Source organism: Chiloscyllium plagiosum, chromosome 38 (genome assembly GCF_004010195.1).
Source record: "Chiloscyllium plagiosum isolate BGI_BamShark_2017 chromosome 38, ASM401019v2, whole genome shotgun sequence".
Classification (NCBI taxonomy): domain Eukaryota; kingdom Metazoa; phylum Chordata; class Chondrichthyes; order Orectolobiformes; family Hemiscylliidae; genus Chiloscyllium; species Chiloscyllium plagiosum.
The window spans coordinates 17,655,487-17,678,675 of NC_057747.1; the positions used below are offsets into that span (position 1 = coordinate 17,655,487).

The following is a 23,189-nucleotide window of genomic DNA, read 5'->3' on the forward strand; positions in this document are numbered from 1 at the left end:
TGAATGTCAAAGGGCAGTGATTAGATTATTGGAGATGGTCATTCCCTGGTATTTGTGTGGTGCAAATGCTACTTGCCACTTATCAATCCAAGCCTGCTTATTGTCCAGATATTATTGCATTTGAACATGGATTCCTTCAACGTGAGGATTTACAAATGGTGCTGAACATTGTGCAATCAACAGTGAACATCCCACTTCTGACCTTATGATGGAGGGAAGGTCATTGACAAAGTAACTGAAAATGGTTGGGCCCAGGACACTGCCCTGAGTGAACTCCTTGGAGGTACCCTGCAGTTGAGATGACTGCCCTGCAAAAACCACAACCATCTGTCTATGTGCCAGCTATGACTCCAACCAGTAGATAATTTGTTCCCTGATACCCACCGATTCCAGTTTTATTAGGATTCCTTGATGCCACACTCGGTCAAATGCGGCACTGATGTCAAGGGCTGCTACTCTACCCCACCTCTGGAATTCAGCTTTTTCTCCATGTTTGAACCAAGGCTGTAGTGAGGTCATGAGCTGAGTGATTCTGGTGAAACCCAAACTGTGTTTCAGTGAGCAGGATACTACTGAGCAGGTGCTGCTTGATAGCACTGGTAATGATACCTTCCATCATTTTACTGATGATCGAGAGTAGACTAATGGGGCAATAAATGGCCAGGTTAGATTTGTCCTGCTTTTTGCGTACAGGTCATTCTTCAGAAATTTTCCACAGTGTCGGGTAGATGCCAATGTTGCAACTGTACTGGAAGAGCTTGGCTAGGGAGCAGCAAGTTCTGAAGCACAAGTCTTCTGTGTTATTGCCAGAATGTTGTCAGCGTCCATAGCCTTTACAGTATCCAGTAAATCGCACCATTTCTTGATATCAAGTGAAGTAAATCAAATTGGTTGAAGATTGGTATCTGTAATACTGAGAACCACTGGAGAAGGCTAATGTGGATCATCCACATGGCATTTCTGGCTGAAGATTGCTGCAAATGCTTCAACATTATCTTTGCACTGTGCTCGGCTCTTCCATCAATGAGATGGGTCTATTTGTGGAGCCTCCTCTTCCAGTGAGTTGCTTAATTGTCCACCACCATTCACGACTGAATGTAACAGGATTGCAGAGCTTAGATCTAATCCATTGGTTGTGGGATCACTTAGCTCAATTTATCACTTGCTGCTTATGCTGTTTGGCACGCAAACTTGTAATTTGCAAAGATAAGGTTGAAGCATTTGCAGCAATCTTCAGCCAGAAATGTCAAGTGGATGATCCACATTAGCCTTCTCCAGTGGTCCTCAGTATTTCAGATACCAATCTTCAACCAATTTGAGTTACTTCACCTGATATCAAGAAATGGTGCGATTTACTGGTTGGTAGCTTCACCAGGTTGACAACTCATTTTTTAGTTTGCCTGGTGCTGCTACTCCTGGCATGTCCTCCTGTACTCTCCATGGAACTTTCTGCTTTGTATGTGCATTCTCACCTTCTGAGAAAATTTGTGGGTCCAACCCCCATTGCAGAGACTTCACTTAGCCTCACAAATCTATGTAAAAATAAGGGAGTTCTGACTTGTTGAAGTTGCTATCCTTTGTGATAAATTAAACCGAAGTCCTTCCTGACTTCCCAGTGAACATAAAAGATCTTAGCACAATGCGAAGAAAAGGTAATTCTTCTGGCATCATGGACAAGATTTGTCTCTCAAACACTACCAAAATCAAATTACAAGTTTATTTATCTCTGCTGTTTGTGGAAATTTACTTTGAACTAATTGACTGCAATCTGTGTAACATTATATCAGTGACTCTATTTCAAAAGTACTGAATGTCAGAGATGTACAGCACAAAAACAGACCTTTCAGTCCAATTCGTCCATGCCATTCAGATATTTTAATCTAATCTAGTCCCATTTGCCAGCACTTGGCCCATATCCTTCCAAACCCTTCCCATTCATATACCCATCCTGATGCCTTTTAAATGTTGTAATTGTACCAGCCTCCACCACTTCCTCAGGCAGCTCATTCCATACACACACCAGTGTGAAAGAGTTGCCCCTTAGGTCCATTTTATATCTTTCCCCTCTCACCCTAAACTATGCCCTCTAGTTCTGGATTCCCCCACCCCAGGGAAACATCTGGAGTCAATCCATGAAAGTCACTATTTAAATGCAATTTCTTACTCTCCCAACTCTGGACTATCAGAATATATATCTTGACGGTTGCACTTGCTCTTCCTACTTTTACCTGTACAAATCTGCAGGTACAAATATATAATTTCCCACTATTTCTGGTGTTATTTAAACCGAAGTCTCAGTTCTTCAGATAATTTATTCATGTAATTGCACCAGGCTACCCTTCCAAACGATAGATTCTTTGCTCACATGCATATCTCTCCACTCGCTAATTAAAAAGAATACTTCAGGTTATAAAATATACTCAAAAAGGTCACATTTTAGCATGGCAGCAAGTGCAGCAATGGACCATAATATGAACAAGTAGTAAATAAAGCTGAACTAAGAAGCAGGGAAGGTTAAAACAAAATCCAGAGACAGTAAAGAGACAAAGAAACTGTTGAGTATTTACATTTCTTGTCTTTTCTCATTCACAGAAATGAAGTTATGTAATTTCTGAATAAAGAGACACACTGTTGAAACATTTTGTCAGGGACAGACAACAAGGACATCAAAGCTCAAAGAAAACAGCAATTTACAGTACACTGCTTGAGAAGAGAGAAAGATGATTGGTTTGGAAATTAAGTTTGATTGATAACTACAATGCCGTAGAGAACGCAACAGGGAACAGTTAACTGACAAGCTTTTGTTTAAATTCAAATCAAGCAAGTCAACTCTGATTGGTCGAATTTTTAATCAGTTGAAAATGACCAAGGCATGGAAGTGTTCTTGTCTGCCAAGGACAGGGCCCTGCAAATTAATGTGTTTGTGTGGATTCTCACAAGCATAAGTGAGCCAGACTATCAGCCCAATTGACGATCTTAAATTAGTTGTTAGTGTAACTCTTAGCACAAGCCCATGATAATTCCTTAACCAACCAGAATGAATCTGCCTGGCTTCAAAGTTAAAGAAAAGCTTGGCAGTTAACTGATCCTTGGTACAAATTCTCTTTGCCAATTATGGTCCCACTTGCCAACCAATCAGTACCCTTTTCCATCCAGTATAAATTCTTGTTCCCTTTGATGTATGTTATTTTTATGATTCGATCCTAATGACTGTAAGGTGAAAAGGATTGACAGGATGCCTCTTTTTCAGCAAAACCCAAGTTCCAAATTGGTCCATACTGCTAAGCAACTATTTAATTATGTACAGTAATTTTAGTGAATGTTTTTGGGAAAATAATTCACTGCAGAGATTAAATGCTTCACTATAGAAAATGCAAACACTTCACTAAACCATCACAGTTCAAGGTGATATAAAGAGGAAAAGGTTACTGTAACCAAAATAATATGATAAACAGTAGCAAATTTAAATATGTTAACTGACAGTCAAAGACACAGTCAATGAATTGTTATGAGAATAATACACCCTGGTGGGAGGTTAATAAATAATGGCTCAGCATGTAACCTATGGCAAATGTGATATTTCCAGTTAATTATTTAAAACAAATGACTATATAGTATGCAATGTACAAATAATAATAGATAGTCTGGTAGTGTATGTCAGAAACCAGCAGAAAGATAGAAAGAAAGGGCAATAGATGAAAGTTGTCCCAAAAACAGACATCATTATCACTTTTCTGGAAGGGGTAACCTAAATGTAAGAAGAATTGGCACATGTTGTATTTGTTACTACATTGAAAGGAAAACCTTGTATCATTGACTTCATATTAAATTGGTAGCAACCTCTTTCCTATCTAGATTTGAGAAATTTTAATATATTTTTGATCAGCTGGTTGATCAGTTTTGCTAAAACATCAGGTATTCAAACTGGTTTAATGTAGATACATGTGCACAATTTAAAAAGAAAATGTATTTTCAAAACCCATAATCTCTAACACCTGGGAGAACGAGGGCAGCATGGGAACACCACCTGCAAGTTTCCAACCAAGGTATTGAGTTATAGAGTCATACAGCACGGAAATAGACTGTTCAGTCCAACTCATCCAACTGTTCACCCAACCAAACTAAATTAGTCCATTTTCCTGCATTTGGCCCATTTCCCTCTAAACCTTTTCTATTCATGTCCCTGTCCACATGTCTTTTAAATGTTGTAACTGTACCCACATCTATCACTTCCCCTGGAAGTTCATTTCACCCTCTGTGTGAAAAAGTTGCCCCACAGGTCCCTTTTAAATCTTTCTCCTCTCACCTTAAAAGTATGCCTCTATACATCACTTGGAACTGGAGCTATACTGTTTCTCCTTCTTTGTCAATACTGTATGTGTATCAACACCACATGGACTGCAGCAGTTCATGAAGGCAGCTCACCATCACCTCTCAAGGTCAATTAGGGATGTACATTAAATTCTGGCCAAGCTAGTGATACTGAGGGTTTGAAAAGAATAAAAATAAGCCAACTAAATTCCACCGATAATTTTAAATACACTGAAAGCCTCAAAGAAACAAATTATTCAAAAGCAAATAATGATAGACAATAAGGAGTGGGATACAAGTTTGTATCATAAGCAATATACATATCGAGCACTCCTTTCTTTTAAATAAAAGTTGAAAAACTGATGGATGTGAAAGCACAGTTCTCTACTTCCAATCTCTGTCAGTACTGTGTCTGGCTCAGCACTGATCCCAGGTTTTACATCTTCCTCATTTCTTTTTCCATGCCAAATGAAGACCAAGCCAAACCTTCTTGTTGCTACTTCAATAGGTAACGTGATTGAATACAAGTGTATATTATGAGGAGGATTGTTTTTCTATCCAACGTGCAATTGGAATCAACACTTCTATTTTCAACAGTTAGATGTCTCAGCAAAACAGGTCAGGTTATACTGATTTTGGAACTTGGGCACAGATGTATGAAAAATTCCTCATAACAATTGTCAATACCAAGAAAGAAGGTTGGAATATGTGCTAAATACAATTCAATAAGGAAGAATGATAGTTTGAAGTACAAATTTTAATCATCTCAATCCTAATGTTACCACAAAGATTAATAAATTAAACTCCAAAAACAAACATTGACAGAAATGTTTTCATGTTACATTAATCAGAGCATCCTTAGAATGCTACTATTTTGCCCCTGAACCTCAAAGCAAACCGAATCTTACATTTATCACATCCTTCACAGTCTTGGGATGTTTTAAAATGTTTGGCAGATAATGAGTTACTCTTGAAGTATATAAGCTGGTTATTATGCACACATACATAACAAATTACTCAGATTCTGGCAATGTCAGGAGTCATGTTAAGGTGCATGAGGTCAAAGGATAAATTGCTCCAAGTAATGAGAGTCAATTTGATAAGAATGTTTTAAGTGATTTGTGTGACTGTGATAGCATGATTTGGATGAAAGTTATTTAAGTGGTTTACCTCAGGGGAACTGAGGAAATGATCAGAGAAAAGTTCAGATCAAGGAACAGAGGTTTGAAATCACTTTGAGCAAGAGAGTGAATTTCAGGTGTAAAGTAATATGAGGCAATTTCTTGGAACAAAGCAAAATAGAGAATATGACTGAAAGTGGATTATCCAAAGCATCTTTAAAACTAGTTGGAAAGAAATACAAAAGAGTACAACATTGTCTCCAAATGACTGCAAACAAAATGTTGTATCATATCATGATGGCAGAGACAGAATTCCACCCTCAAACATCACATTAATCTCATTTACAAAGCAAGCAGACTAAGGCACTACATTCTGTTTCAGCTTTTTTTTCCTGAATATTACTACACTACAGTTTACATCAACAACTCTGTACTCCCTTCAGAATCTTATTTAGTACAATTATGTAATGTACTGTGAATAGTTTTGGTCACTGCATTTAAAAAAAAATATATATATATGCACTGCATTGGTGGCAGTTCAAAAAATACTCACTAGGTTGATTGCGGGGACGAAGAGATTGATTTCTCAGGGATTGAGTTTAGAAGAATGTGATCTTTTTGTAACATAACAGATTGTGAGGGGGCTTGAGAGGGTAAATATTAGGAAGATATTTTGAAAAGTGGGTGAATTTCAAACTAAGGGGCATAGTTGCAAAATAAGGAGACACTTGTTTAATACTGAGCTGAGAAGCAATTTCTTCTCCTGGAGGATAGTGCACGTCTGCAATTTTCAACCCCAGGGGTTATATCACTGAAAGTAAATATCATAAAACTGACAACTACAAGGAGTTGCAATGAAAGAGAAGTTGAGGCCTGAGGCTTATCAGACATGATTTTGTTGAATGGTAGGGCAGGTTTGAGGAGCCAAATGACCTACTCCTGCTTTCTTATAACTTTATAATGTAACCAATAAAGTGTCAAGTTAATTATTTATTATGTTACCAAAATCCATTATATGTAGCATTTGAATACAAAATTTTATATCTTTTGATGACTTTTATAAAGAAAATCCATCTGGCAATCCAGAAATATCAGCATATTCACACAAACCTTTCCAGATAAGCAAATCTGCAGTGGCATTATGAACTTGGAATGGATTTAATAATAATAATAATGTGTTTTTATAAAGTATTAACATCACATTAAAATATTTTAATGTCTGTGCTATTCATAACCTTTTGAAGAGCTGAATATCATAACAAACTCTCAGCTACTCTTCATAGCATGCAGCCCATGGTTTGCCCTTCAATAATATACATTCTAGCAGAAGACACACTGCAGACACCTGCTGTGTTAGTAAATTATTTACCAAATCTCTACAATGCACTTTTCATATAAAGTGAATGCCCTGTTGCACCAAGTTATCAAAATAGCATCTACACTGCATATGAGCAGTGAATTTCAAAACTGTATAATGACACTGTGCAATAGAAGCAAAGTTCAGCTTCCATGTTTCGCAGCTGGCTGTCATCAGCAACGTCAAAGGAAGGCTGAAGTAGGAAAGCTGCAAGGAGATTACGACTTTTTTTTTGCATTCCTCACAAAAGGGAATAGCAACAACACTATGCCACACATAATCCAAACAATATCTTAATCCGGCAACAGTTTGTAAAATGTTCATAATTTACTAAATAGCAACTGATAGGGGTGGCAAACAGCAAATCTGTGCTACACTGGCTATCTGGTTACCATAATACACTTTTCAATACTGTTCCTTCCTAATCACAAAGAAAAAGTATAGTCAGGGCATTAAGAAAATATATATAGGAACATTCTGATCACCTTTGGGATTGCATGTAAAATGCAACACTATATTTATTTTAGAACATTGGGCTGAGATTTTCCCTTTGAAGTTATATATAGCATTGAACATGTTGAATGGCATCATATCTGCCAACGTAAAGAGTGAGCTACCTCACACAATTATGTGCTTTCCAACTCATTATCTATGCAGGCTGTTACATGAGTTAACTGGTGAATTATGTGCTGACTGAGGTTTGGTAATACATTCTGGCTCAGCCAGCAATGTCCACATCCCACAAATGAAGAGTTAAAAAGTTGGTGGGCTCTTCCAAGGACATCTGTGACATTCAAATACAGTTGAGGACTGTGAAATGCCAATGACATCTCTAAGAGCTCCCTGAAATGGTTCTATTGACAAATAAATTGAGGGCAGCTAGTAACTTTAAATCTACTGGGATGGCATCACTACCTAGTCGTTGTGATTACAGATTCTCATTTAGCAGTGGGCTTTGATGTGACAGGATGGCTTGGGACATCCTAAATAGCCCTCTGCACTGGCTTTCAATCATTGACAGATCATTGCATCTCGGTGTAGAAATCCTATTCTGCAGAAGATGCTTTCTCTTGTGGTTCTTGTCCTGCTCATTCTCATTCTGGAAGCTGTGTGGCAACTAAGGGCTCCTGCTGTTTTAGTTGCAGCTGGAGATGTCTCTATTGTCTTCTCTCGTAGATCCTTTGCAGTTTGAAAAATTGCTGGATTGAACTCTGTTATGTTTCGTCAACTTGCAGCAGATCAGTAACAACAATGACATAAAGTACACAATCGTAGCAAAGAAATGCTTTACCCTTGATATCCTTCTCTAGTAGGGTATGCCCTAAGAAAGGGTAATGTCACAACTGGCCAAGATCCTATGCCACATGTGCTACACCTGATTCCACATTGCTGTTTGTTGAGAGAACAGCTTTTTGCTCCTGACCTTATAGAAGCTTAGAGACAAACTACCAAATCATTAACTTCAAACCTGACAATACCCTTCCCTTGCACGTTAGTAATCCTGACCTCATGTAAGGTGGCTCAAGAAAGCAGTGGGACCTCACCAACTGCCCTCACCCACTAAACTAAGGATCCCTGCCATAATAACATTCATCTCGTATGTGAGAATATGGCAGTTGCAATGCCATGGTTTGCATCCCTAGAGACTGTCTGCCTTGACTACTGGGGAGGATGAGGTATTGAGTGAATGTGCCTTGTTCCATTGACTCTTTTTGACCTTATAGATCACAAGATGCCAATCAAGGCATAATGAACTCCCACTCAATTCCTCATGACATGATGTCAGAATTGATGTCATGAGGAAGCTACATTTTAGTCAACCTATTTGGGCAGATTTTGACACAGTTCCATAGCAAATGGAGCACAGACCTGAACCTTCTAACCCAGAAGTTTGGACACTGCCTGTGCATCACAAGACTCTGTGGTATAAGGAAAAAAATTTACTTTTAATCACCCTGTTTGTATGTGTCTGACACAACTCCAGGGCAAGTGTGACTTGAACCCAAACATTTTAGCCCAGTATTAGGGACACTACCAGAGCACCAGAACTGCCCATGAATGGTATGAGGAAGTTTTTTTTAATGCATCCCAGCCATTGCAGTGCCTATCTGTAATGGAAAGATTCAAGGGTGCCAGTGCCCACAATATGATCCCATTCCAAGGGGACCTAGACACAGACATAACAACGGAATAGGAGCTGGCAGTCAAGCTGGATCAAGACCAACTACCTGGTCCTGTTCATAGCTCTACCAGTCAGATCTAACAGCAGATTCACAAGGTTGTCCTCCAATCTGCTTACACCTCACTCCATACCACTTGAATGGTCAGAAAAATATTGACATTCTAAAAAACTGTGAATTGGAGATAGATGTACGCATTGTGAATGACTGGACTCACGATTACTAGGGGACTTGTGGTGCAGTGATAGTCTAAGCCAGGATGCCTGTTTCAAGTTGCACCTGCTTCAAAGGTATGCAATAACACCCCTGGATAGTTTGATTTTTAAAAAAGATTACGATTACTGGGGTAGCCCTTTTGAAAGACTCACATTCCTACGCTGAATTCAGCCCCACTTTGAAAAGTACTATTATTTACTCTTCTCATTTCGGGTGCTGCTCTATCAACATCAAACCATTTTGAGAGTTTTGGATCAATATGGCGAGGTTTAAACTTTGTATTCGCTGCAGTGATTTGAAGACTCATCTTATGATCCATGAAATACTCCCCATTACTCAAGTCACTTTTTGTATAGCGCTTCCTGTGCTTTTCAGTAACCCTTCACCCTCCCACCGTTTCAGTTGAGTCCTTTCATATGACCATTAATTAATGTCTCTGATTTATCCTAGGAGTCAATGGCCTTACTGCCCCTGCACTTTCCACATATTGAGGTCATGGTGACCATGACTTATCTTTTAAGATTGTGCAGTCCCCTCCCATATCCTACCAGATCCAATGCGCTAAGTACAATTGCCTTCTGTGACAGTGATTACTCTCTGGAGCAGTGAGGCAGCACCTGTACCGCCACCGCCACCACCACAAGTTGCCTGCCTTTTATTCTGGACTGAATTTTGCTTTCAGCCACAAGCTACCTGCCTTGCCATCTGCGCTAAAGTGCTACCCAACAAGATGATGCTGCTGCCTGACCAAGGCCACTAAACTGCTACCTGAGAAGTTGTACTGTTATTACTCAGTGGGTTGAGTGATGGTTCAAGGACACAGCATGCCTTAGTCAATAAGGTGGCACCGATTGCAGCTGTAGCAGTTCCAGCAGTGTGCAAAGAGAAGGAGCACTGCAAAGGTATTGTTAGAGGCAACAAAAGAAATGAAATCACGCAGACTAGAAACACAGGAGCAGTCATCAGGTGTGCATTTGCTATGTGCGGTCATGTTCCTAAAGCACCAAGTATCTTGACTGGGTGAGTTAATTGGGAAGTGGAAGTAAGTTCTGGTGAGATGCAGATACATGTTTTTAGGCTTCTTGCAATCTGATGGTTGGAAAGTTAACTCAGCATCTAAGGAAGAAGGCCTTCATTGTGAAATTTCAAACGAACAGAATCGGAATATCTCAACATGCTCGCCATTATTCTCACCAACTCAGGGAGTGAAAATTATGTCCTTCAAGATTTAAACATAAAAGGCAGACAATCAGCCAATTGTATGAGCTGGCTCTTTGCTATTTTATCCAAATAAATCATACCATAGTTGTACACTTTTCTCTGTTACAAATACTTAGCCATGGAAGGAAATATTAGGGCAGATTACTAAAATTTAGGCAAAGAGGTAGCTTTAAAGAAGTCTTAAAAGAGAAAAGTGAGATCGAGAGATGGACAACTGAAAGCAAAAATTCCAGGGTTTGGGCCTCTGGCAGATGAAATATGGCCGCTGAGGTGCAACTATTGAAATTGAGGCTAGATTCAGATAAATAGCCTTAAGTGCTGACTTTTTAACCATATTACTAATTCTGGTTCTTACTTCTGCTGCTTATATTTTCTCTCCCTTCCTGTCGCACTTTATTGTTTGCTTCTCACTACTCTGTAATTCTGGTCTCTTATTTCTTTTTGAATTTTAAACTTCTTGTCAGTTGTTATCTCTCCATCATTTAACATGCAAAACTTAAATAAACTCCTTTAATGTCCTATGTGTTTGCACTCTTTAAACCAGTTTCCATAGAGACATTGAATGAAGTTTTTTTTTGTAATTGTATGTGTATCCAGAAAGGAGAAATTTTCAGGTCTATCGAGAAAGTATGGGACAATGGAATTAACTGGACAGCTCTTTCAGAAAGCAAGCACTGTAATGTAATGTAATGTAATCTAATCTAATCTAATCTAATCTATAAGGTGAGCCAACTGACAAAGGAATGCTGATATGATTTTCCAGTAACCCTTCAACGACCACATGTGCTAATATGAAATTGCATATTTAGAATTAGTTTGATAAAACTCAGGAAACTGTTTGGTTTTGTAACTTCTGGGTCACTCAACACTGTCAATTGAAATGGGGGAGCAAAGCTTCACATTTGCTTTCAAGCATAAAAATGTCTTGACCCAAATAATTAAAACTAGTTGTGCAATTTCAGCCAACATTTATCATTGGTAGCAATTTACATTCAGCAATTATCATCAGCTTTGTTAGTAAAGTCACTAAATACTTCACAACCCATACTGTGCTTTGCACCAGCAACTAAATTACTTTGGATCAGATGGATTAAAAGTAAAATACAGAAAATATATATTTGAAATTCATTGCCAACTATAGGTCATGAAAACAAATGCTGTAGAACAAAGATTGACAGAATCATGGGAAAAGGCTGGTTTAGTTAAAAGGTAACCTTTACAAATAGTCTGTCAGAGAAGTCCTGTTATCACTTGGTTTTCATTTAATCTGACAGGATGAGCAGCTGGTAATTTCACTTTATTTTTTCTCTTTGTAATAATCATAATGACACTGCTGAAAGGGGAGAAATGGGGTATTCATTGCGGAAAAGAGGGTCAACGACCCAAGAGTTGCAATTTAAAATCTATAGAGTAACTCTCGCATATGTGACATGTGCAACTCCATTTTGTTTCAGCCCGACTTACACTGCATGTAATTAAACTCACAAAGAGAGTTCAATTTCTCAAAACTTAAAACACATCATCCCTTGGGAGAATTTATGAAATGGGATATTAATTGCTGTATTGTCATAATATCCTAATTTGATTGCATGGATAAGCACAAAAAAAACTACCTTGGAAACAACATGTATGACAAATTACTTTTTTTTTCAAACTTTTCTTTTTGTTTCTGTATTAGAAATAAACCACATCAATCTAGAAATAAAGCAAATCAGAATCCAAGATGAAATCAGCTTTACGATAAGTTACAAAAAAACGAGGCTTACAATAAGTTCCATAAAAAAAGTATGAACCAAATACAATGAAAATTGGAAAAAATAAAACAGAGTAAACATCATGATAAACTCTTAGTGTGGGGGTGGGAAGAAAACGGCTTGCTGTATTAATTGTGGGAAATAGACAGATCACATCAATTTTATAATAGTTTATATACCATCAACCATAACATAAGTCTAACAATGTATAAGCATTTCTGAATTATACAGTTAATGCCACACTAGTGAAGCAGATCTTCAACTTGCATTTACGTTTACAATAGCAACTCAATCAGCTGTTCATTACTGAAATGGCCCAGTTTTCATTTTTAACTTGAAGAAAGCCCTTCTAAGGAGTTTAAGTTTTCCAGTAGATTGAAGACAGAACAGAATGAGAATATTTTTATAAGCAAACTAGATTATTTTGAAATAAAATAGTTATTATAATAAACTGATAACTTTTAAGAAAATGTTGAGTAAAGTTCTGAGCAAAAGTGTAAAGTATGCTCAGTTCAAAACTGCAAACCAACAGTCAAGTCAATAACTTTCATAAATAATTATGTGCTAGATTCCAAGAAAAAAAAAGTGAATCAAAAAGTGATCAATAAACCATGAAGGATACTGGGAGACCAGATCAAAATTTGATCCTTTTTCAGCAATACTCAAGTTCAGTACTACCAAGTAACTCTTTGTATAATCAAAAGTTTAGCTTTATACACTTCAGTTATATTTCAGGCCAAGTTGATCATTTTAGTTCATTTATCAGTGGAATTGCAATTGTGTGTTTCCTTTTTATGTCTAATTGATTGATTTTAGAACAAGATCATGCATCATCTCCTTCAGTTGACTGCTGCATCGAAACCGTTCCAATTTCAACTCATCTTTGGCAACTATGGTTCTGATAGCCACATCTTTGTAAAAACTAAAGTGCCTGCATAAATCTTGCCTTGGATCAATTTGACACTAAAGCATGCTGTGATACAGTTAATTTTTCCAACACTTCACACTCCTATATATTTGTGTTGAAATGATCATATTGCAAAAAATGTGATTCCCATCAGAGAATTTACTCCCAGACTTTTTAAATTCATTCATGGGATAGAGGCAATACTGGATAGGCCAACACTCATTGCCTATCCTTAATTGTCCAGAAAGCAGTTAAGAATTAACAACATTGCTATCAGGTCCAGAGTTGCATGGAGGCCAGACTGAGTAAGGAGGGCAGTTTCCTTCCCTAATGGATATTAAGATATGTTCTTTTTCTGACAATAGTTCCATTGCCATCATTAGACTCTTAGTTCCAGATTTTTACGAAGTTCAAAATTCTATATGTGCCATTTAAACCCAGGTCCCCAGAACATTACATTGGTCTCTGGATAAATAGTCTAATGATAATATCACTAGGCCATTGCTTCTCCCTCATAGATCTTAGGATTTTCAATCTTAATTTACACCTCAGAGGTTTCTTTCCATTCCTGAATCTCTTCCTCAACAAATTTCTCTTTAGTGACTGAGATTGTAGAGGGCACAACTCATCACTATGAAGAGGGACATCTTGTCTGGCATATACTGAATGGCACTGTTGTACTGGTTCCAGGCACTGGAACATCAACTTTGAAGGCTACAATAGTCCTGATTAAAGGATAGGCAGCATTGTATGTCTCCTCAAGGATAGTCTCAGGATTTCCTACAGGCATTATCAACCAGAAATTGATGGGAATTCATTCTCACTTCGCAACTATCCTTATACAGAGCAAGAAAGGCTAACAGCTGTATCTGGTTCAGAATGTACTTGTAATGGTAGCTATCTGGATATCTAACATAGACCTGCATTACCTGGCTGCTTTAGTCAGAAGTAGTTTGAACATTAAGGGAATAGAATTATTTTATGTTCTCGAAGACTGCTGGCTAGTGATATGGTGGAGCTGATTGTTATCTGTGTGTTATTGATTGCACTTTGTACATGCAGGAAACCACTGATGGATGAGAATCCTGATGCCCCAGACACCTAACGAGGCAAATTGATAAGCCCATCTGAAGAGAGAATCAGTAACATCTTGGATACATTTATGAGGTGAGGGCTGTAAAATGGCATAGAAGTATCCAGTGACTCCTGAAACAATCCTGTAGCAAGTAAATTAATGGCAGCTTTAGGGCTACCAGATTGGGATTGCCACCCAGTTCCTGTCTCCACAGATCCTAGTTCAACAGCTGGGTTAGCTGTGACAAGATAGTTTGTATATGGATTATGTGGGGAAATAAACGGAACACGTTGTACTGTTTGTATACTTCAATACAGAAGCATTTTATTGCCTTAAATTGCTGAAACACCTGTCTTTGGAAGACATAAGGGGCTTCCATGTTGATGCAACACAGAAACCCTGGATCAATTTAACTTCTGTTTTAGATGTCTGTGAAATGAAAAAGAAAAAGAAGCAGCAACAGCAGCGAGGAGTAGTAAGGCTGCAAGGTTACTTTGCCTCTCTCTTCCTTCTAGTTGAAAGTTGAGAACTTGATAAAGTTAATGCCTCACTTTTAACTACCATGCAAACCCTGAAAAGCTGAACTGCAACCACCGTCCAAAAACAATGATCCAGCTGGATTTCCAATAAAACACAAGCTCTGTTTAACAGATCTTCCATTGGCATACGGATACCAGCAATTTGATTTTGTCAGCAAGAAGCTCAGTTGAACTGTGAGAATTCATCCACCTCTATCCATTGTTTTCAGATATCAGTCAATAAGAGTGATTTTCCCTTTTGTCCTTTGTAAGCATCACTTCTGAAAAATTGTTGTTGTCTCAATGTGTGTGGATATGTTTGTTTGGGAATAAAAGGGGATATAATTCCAACTCTGGAATATACATTAGAAATTAAGCAGTGTTTATGTTTGTGTTATAATAAAGAGGCTGTGTTTATTGAGGAAGCCTGGTGAAAATCTCTTTTATTCAAGATAGCAGTGCCAAAGCGAAACAAGTGGCCACGTTGGTGACTGAATTTAAATTATACAAATGATTGAATTATACAAATGGCATGATTTGTGGGCTAGTGGGTCTTGATCATCACCACATTTATTGCAACAATGTATGACACCTGGCCAACTTGCAGTGGATCTGCAAGGACAGTAAGTGAAAGTACACAATTCTAGTAAAGGGTACTTCAACCTGGACATCCTTCCCCATTAATCTTCAGAAGGTGCCCTCCACAGAGGGTAGTATTGCAACTGGCCAAGACTCTATACATGTGCATTCCATTTGATTATCAAATGATGTGGTTGTTGAGAGGACAGTCCCTTGCAACTAGTCTCAAAGCAGCTTTGAGCAGCATATACTACTGCAGAATTACCTTCAAGCTGGACAATGTCCTTATAACCTTGGAATGAAGCGCTGCCAGGAAACCCCATCACAAACTGACCCAAACCCAAATCTACCAAAGAAGCCTCGTCTTGCAACTTTAATTCTGTATGTGAGGATACGACACTGCAAGTCATGGCTTTCAATCCTAAAGACTGTGTGCCTTGATCAACGGGGGTGCTGAGATATTGAATGAATGTGCCTTGCTCCATTGACTCTTGTTGACTTCAGAGATCACAAGACAGCAATCAGCATTCAATGTATTCTTACTCAATCCCTCATCAGTTGACGTCAAAATTGGTTTGAGGAATTTTCTTTCTTAACCTGATCTGAGATACTATAACATACCTACCTCCAGTTGGGCAAGACCTTCTGGTTCAGAAGTAGGGACACTGCTACTGCACCACAAGACTATTCAGTGGTATAAATAGGAAAAATGTAATCAGCCTATTTAGAAAAGCTATGGCACATATCCAGGGCAGGTGGGACTCGACTGGAAGAAGTTAGGAGGGGAAGGTTAAATCCATCAAGTAGAGTAATTAAGGAAATGAAATGTATATATATTAGCTTCTCACCATCTGATAGTGAGAAAGCGATCTTGGCCATTTAATATGCCGGGGTGGGGGCATAATTGTGACAACTCAGCATGACAGAGAAAATCTGATTTTTGGACTCTTGCCCTATCAACTCATTACACTCACTATTATTCTCGCCACTTCCGGGGACTGGAAAATCATATCCACAATATTTGTTTATGTGTGCCTTTCTTGGCACTTCGTTTGTGTAAATCATACAGTTGTTTTTACAGATATACCATTTGTAGATTCAGATACGAGCACTGCAGTTTGTACACCACATAAAGTTGGGAAGCTATGATTCCATTACATTGCATATCTCAGCAGATTTTCAGCATACATACAGAATCATTAAATATTTCAGTAAAATAATTTAGTGAGAGCATATTAGTGTCAAAGTAATTTATGAACAATTTTAAAATCTGATCAAATCTTAATCAGTGCTGCCTTTATAACAAACAAACTGAGGGTTACGTCTAATTATAAGTAAATCAGGTCTGCAGCATTTAAAATGTTTTCTGTTTACAGAACTCATAAATGGGGGAAAAGGCTGTAAATAATTAGCACAATACAAGTAAAATTTATTTGAACTCAAATGATGTACAGGAAGAACAGGGAGATGGTACTAAATACTTAAGCCAAAAAAGAAAGTTCAAGCAGTAAACTTTTCTAATTGAAAGTCAGCTACCGGGGCTTGTAATCTAAAAAGAGACTGATAGAAGGAACTTACACAAGCTGAAAATTACACAAGTATTGGCAGCAGCACTGAAGAAAATGGAAGCGTCAGCAGATAACCCTCACCAAGTTTATCCATTGAAGTGATTAGATCAAATGGAACACACGAGTCCAAGTCTGCATCCAGAATTCCCAATGGATCCAGCTGAGCCACATGATGTCCTCGGATCTGTAAAGGAAATGGAGAGGGAGGGAAGGAAGGGAAGAGATAGACAAAATGGGGAGATGAGGTTTCAGACAGCAACTTTTACCAGAAGACCCAGTATAATACATCCAAACCTAGACTAATTTAAACACTGAATCATCTGAAGCTGTAGTATTCAAATGTTTTGCTTCATAGGTTTCTGAGCTACATACCAGAGATCTGTACACCATATATAGAGTTTGAAATCCATATTCCCATTAAATTGCATATATCACAATAATAGTACTAATAAGTCTTAATATTCTGATTAGGGATTCATCCAACAATGAGTAATAGCAGAAGAAACAATCTATCCAATTTGTTCAACATGTTCAAACATTAGTCATTGAGTAAGAAATTGAAGTACAACAGAGTCCCTGAACTGGCTTATCAAGGCTGTTGATAGCATGCTTTGAGAGTTGTAGTTTTGACATTTGATATCTACAGTAACTTAAAAATGACAAGCAGATCAAACGCACAGATCACTAACCTGAAACAGCAATTGCTTGCACTATAATTTACCATAGAACGTATTGCTGTATTTGTATGTTTAATAGTGCTGAATTTGTTGCCTACATTTAGGGTACAAGATGGCTCAGAATTGTTTTACTAACTTTATTCTAACTTCAGTGCAATGCTTTAATTTTCAGATCACATGATAATGGCCAAAGCACTCTAAATACACAATTGGTTGTCCTTATTGCAGTAACCATATATTAGAATTCAATAACAAGGATTTGTTTGTAACTAGGACAGACATCACAAGCACTCACTTTTGTATTTTGGTGAATTAATTTAAATTTTAATGCAGTGTCATCCGAGTGCTGGGTTAAGATGAGATAATGTTCAAGAGCAAGGCCTGAACAATCTACAATATTTCTTGAACCATTCGATTATAAAAGGAGGGGTGCGTTTTCATTTTGACACTCCCAGAATAGCCCTAACAATATCTGTGTGGCAAAGTCTTCAAACTTAAAGTTAACTTCAACATGAGCCAAGAGGGGCATGTCAGCAATGTATAATGAAAAACAATTCTGTTAAAGTAATAAATGAAGAGACTCAAAGTGTTCTTGGAACAGCTTAATTTTAAACAGGAGGATGAATTGCTAAGTTCCCCATGCTTCAAAAATACCATCTGACTTACAATTAGACTATTTATTTAACACAGAATAGGATGTCTGGTTAACTGCACCAATTTTACATCTACTAGAATTTAATATCATTGCTCTTGACAGATCAGAAATGCACAACATTCATTTAGAGTAGATTCATACACCAACATTTAGATGGAAAAAGCATTGTGCTTACATATTCAAATTTTGGTCACAGAATCCATGTTTACACCAAGAAGTTAGGTAACCTGAAATCCAATGCTTTCACAACCTCCTCTGTGTCTATCAACAAGCTTTAGGATGGAATCTAGTTTTACAAAAGAGCTAATGATTTTTGTTCATATATTCAAACAAAATAATGTTGAGAGTTCTGGAAAGGTCAGATCTGAAAGGTTAAATCAATTTGCTTCTAAGGATATAGCCTACTTAATATCTCCAGCATTTTCTGCTTTTATTCAAAACTTCCTGCAGTATTTTGCTTTTGTAATATAACATCATGGCTGTCTTAGTTAATGCTCAAATTTGGATCACTGACTCTCTATAGGTGATTTGGTATTAAAATTATTCAACCAAATTGTTGAGAGAACGGTCCAAATAGACATAATGGATTCAGGTGCAAGAATTGTCTATCATTCAAAATTTTACAAACGGAAAGCATGTTATTCAATGATCTGAAGTTATGCATCTTTTTGGCTTACAGAAGAAGAGTTTTGCCGTCAACATACTATATCTGATCTGGGAATAATGGTTGCTGAAAATCCCATCTATGTCCTTTCTATCTCTTGACATGATTAGTGCTTTCCAATGAGGGTTCCTTCCTATGACACAGCTATCCATACTCTATTCCACATTGAACCTAGCTCTCAATTATCGATATAAAGTAGTAATATTTATTTGATAAATCCCGTTATGACTATGTTCAACCCTACTCTAAGCCTCCTACAGCCCTGAAATTCCCAAATATCTCAAGAACTCCACGATACTTCAATTCTCGTCGCCTGTGCAACAACTCCTACTTTCACCCCACTACATGTGGCCATATTTGCAACTCGTATATGACTATTTGTGTCCCATTCCTCCAATTTTTGGAAGGGCTGCTATGGGGATGGCCAACCCTACATGCATGTGCTGATTATGGAGACAGCTGGACATTTAAATGGTGAGTTGTCTCCATTTAAATCCCATTTTTGTTGGTATCTGCATTGTCTGAAATCCAGACTGCACCCAGCAGATCAGGTCAGAGAAGTTTTGTTTCAGTAAATTTGTGTTGGAGAGCCAATGCACTCCTTTGGCTACAATGCAGATATGCCCCCACCCCCATAGCACTTTTTTGGGGAATGGAGGAGGGAAGGTGGTGGTTGGAGAGGTTCAGGTGCACTTACAGGCATCAGATTATCTTGATGTAGGTAAGAAGGAAAGGTTTGCCCATGATGGATAGATAGTAGGTGATTTGGCATAGAGAGAGGAGGGCAAAGACTGGTGGGTGCAGTCCATAGGTTGGAATGAGTTGGTTCCAAGTTAGCATAACAGGCATATAATTCAGTTTGTTACAAAAATATTCATGTCAAACACTTTGTTGTTTCATTATTTTGTTTAATAAGTTTCACTTTCTAGTGATTGTTGCCCAAAAACATCTTATTTATATTGCAATGCCAGCAAAAATAAGATCATATTGAGTGCATGTAATTGTTGCATGTTGAAAAGTTAATTTAATCTCAAGAATACATGGATAACTACCCAGTACATCAAATTTGTTCCTGTTTGCCATGTTTCTTTAGTCTTATCAATTTCTGACTCATAGAGGAATTTAACTAGCTAGCAAAGGCATTCAACACACAGAGAAAGCTTACCTGATATGCTCTAATTAACGTCTGTACAGCTAGATGATCTTCAATCAGCTTTGCAGCTTGAGCCGATGTTTGAGTTCTGTTTTGCACCTGAGCCGCAACTGGCAGGCTTCTCGATGGCCTGTTCAACAATTCTGAAGGTGCACTTGCATTGGAAGCTTGGAAAAACTTATCCCAGGACTGCAAGGTAAAGAAGAGTAGTTGTTGTGTAAACCTAAAAGCTGATTTCATACCAAGTAATTTATCTATTAGAGTTTGATAAATCCTTGATCAATGCTAAAGTTAAATGAACTGTAATGAAATTCATGAATTATGTATTAAGATAGATTACATTTCCTGATATCACCTGGTAAAATTAACACAAATTGTAACTGGGCTATTAAACACTGGGAAAATATTACACCTCATCTGCAGTCAATGCTATGAAGGGGTGCAATTCCAGAGCTCTTCCATTACAACTCTCTGGGAGAGTAACCCAGGTTTTTTTTCCCCCCAATGCCTTCAGAAGTGATAGTGAGAAACCATGAATGGAAATAAAATAATGTCAGGATAAGTTACACTGCATGTACAATTAAAATTATAGTGCAATGTGTAAAGCTGTAGAATTATGGTACTGTATTGAGTTTCTCTTCTGAAGTTCTCAAGAGGCAAAGGCCAGAATTCAACAAGGTATAGTGCCTCAACACATTAAACTCTTTTATGGCTCATGCACCAGAACATTTCAGCACCTCGGAAATCCTACATTATACATCGTCTGGTAGATTTTTGTCTCAGCTCTCCAGCTCCCTATATCCATCTGCAACATTTTATATCTTCTTCATAAGACATTTTCCTAACCTATCTTACCGTCACTGCAAATTTAACCACAATGCTCACTCCTCTCATCAAAGTCATTGACATAAACTGGAAAAAACAAACTCAGCACAGGACTCCACTCATCACTCTAGCCAATCAGACAGGATTTATGCATACTTTGTTTTCGAACAACGAGACAATCTTCAATCCATGCTAATATGTGGTCCCCTATGTCATTAGCTCTTATTTTCCACAATAATCTTTGATGCAGCACCTTATCAAATGACTTTTGAGAATCCACTACATATGATACGCCTTCAAAGAACTCCAATAAACTGGTTAAACATGATTTCCCTATGGTAAAATCACTCTGGCTCTTCTTGATACTAAAGTAACTGCTGTTCATTTTTTTTACTCTCTGGCACTCTTGTTTTTTTTTCAGTGAGCAGAATCTCTGATACTCCTGTTTACTTTTTCTTTTTTTTTCCTAAGAGGTCTAACTCCGCTGTTTTTTTTCTTGGGCAGCTTCTTCTTCTGTGGGACTGTTATGTAACTCTTACAACTCAAAACTTTAAGCAGTTGTGAAATTGATAGTTTGAACTCAGCAGACAGAAGTTATCAAGGAAATACTATTGATCTAAGTTAGCTCGAAAAAAGGTAAAACAAATAAATCACTTCTGACATCAGTCATCATCAACTGTTCTACAATCAGCATTCTCTTCTCAAGGTATAAATTTTGGTTATTTCCCCCTAAATTGGCATTCTTGCAAAATGTCCTGCCGATGGCATGATGAAAGACTTTAATAAAACGTCTTTTTATCAGCTAAACCGCAGTTCTGTACTTGCATAATGTTGATTGTCATTGTTCAAATTTTAGGAGAAAGTGAGGACTGCAGATGCTGGAGATCAGAGCTGAAAAATGTGTTGCTGGAAAAGTGCAGCAGGTCAGGCAGCATCAAAGGAACAGAAGAATCGACATTTCGGGTATAAGCTCTTCTTCAGGAATTCCTGAAGAAGGGCTTATGCCCGAAACGTCGATTCTCCTGCTCCTTTGATGCTGCCTGACCTGCTGCGCTTTTCCAGCAACACATTTTTCAGCATTGTTCAAATTTTGTCAAAATAGGTTTGGGCAAAGCTTAAGACATCTTATTCAAACAATGTATTTTTGCAAGAAAGGGGCAAAAAGAAGCAAGGTGAAGGTGGGGGTAACTTAACTTTCTGAATTAATTTTTTTTAAATTTCAGAAAGGTATCATACTCAGATAAAGGCAATCAACAGGTTAAAATTGTGTCACCAATGTAACTAATTAAATGGCACTGTTTGTTACAACAGCTATACAAATGTAATTAAAATTATGCAAACTGAACTTAGCTGCAGCAAGAAATTTCCCATAGGTTTCTGTGGCAAGGTCTTCAGTTCCTTTTCTACTGTCTCTGTTCTGTTCCCTTCAATGTGGTGGTCCTTGTCCTGCTACTTTTCTGCTGGAGGCAGCTGTTGCTCTTCCTGGGGTTGTCTCTGTTGTTTTCTGTGGTGTTTCTTGCACAAATGTATGATTCCAGAGGAACTGCTGGTTGGCCTCTGCAAGTTCTATTTGCACTCAGTAGATCACGGCTTGACTCCACTCCCACCCCTATTTTAAGTCTCTCTAGACCCCTCTCCTATCCTTCTAACTTTCAGCTTAACTTCAATTGCTCCCTTTGATTGTAACCATCTCTTCAGGTATACAATACAACCAGGACAATCTCCAGACAGATTTTGTAAGGTGACCCCAACTGACTGGCCAGAAATGGCTCAGACCAATTTTGCTCGACCTCCAGTACTGATCATGGTCCAAACACTGGACGGCTAATTACCCCCACCCTCAATGACTGGAATTGGCCCAGCCCCTGGACTATGGTGGTAAGCCCTGGCTGACTGGAGTAAACCAACATCCCACTAAGCATAGTGCCCTTTTCCACTTTCACACATCACCATGCTCTTCATGCATATTCTGTGTCTTTGCTGCATAAACTGTTGGCACATGCATCACCTCTGCTCTTGAAACAGCACTGTGCCATGCAATGCACTTCCACATTGATGTTTCACTGTTTCCAACAGTCACACAAATCTGCCTTATGTTCTATGCTAAAATCAACCTCTCAGCCACAAGCAACCTGCTTTGCATGCTGACTAAAATGCCCTTTTAATACTAAAGCTGTTGCTTGACTTTATGTGCTAAAATGCCACAAGCAAAGTTGAACGTAATACTTTGCCATTCTCTAGTTAGGTGAGATAATGGACCTGGGACATAGCAGAAGTTGTAGAGGTCAAAGTGAAATTGAAGACAAGCACCATTGAGAAGGCTTCAGTAGAAGGAGCCAAAACCTTTTACGCACTCACACAAAATTGTCAGTCGATGCTTGGTTTATTCAGTCAAGTTTCTGAAGCAT

At 38.1% G+C, this 23,189-nt stretch overlaps 1 protein-coding gene across 2 annotated transcripts in view; it reads right to left on the minus strand.

Annotated features, from left to right (window-relative positions):
- Positions 1-23,189, minus strand: part of ogdhl (oxoglutarate dehydrogenase L) — a 98,830-nt gene that overhangs the window by 60,063 nt on the left and 15,578 nt on the right. For both annotated transcript variants that reach the window (XM_043679035.1, XM_043679033.1), the window contains exons 3-4: positions 19,969-20,145; positions 16,889-16,991 (exon numbers count right to left, since the gene is read on the minus strand). In XM_043679035.1, the coding sequence (XP_043534970.1) occupies positions 16,889-16,991; positions 19,969-20,145 (280 nt within the window). The remainder of the gene's footprint in view (positions 1-16,888; positions 16,992-19,968; positions 20,146-23,189) is intronic.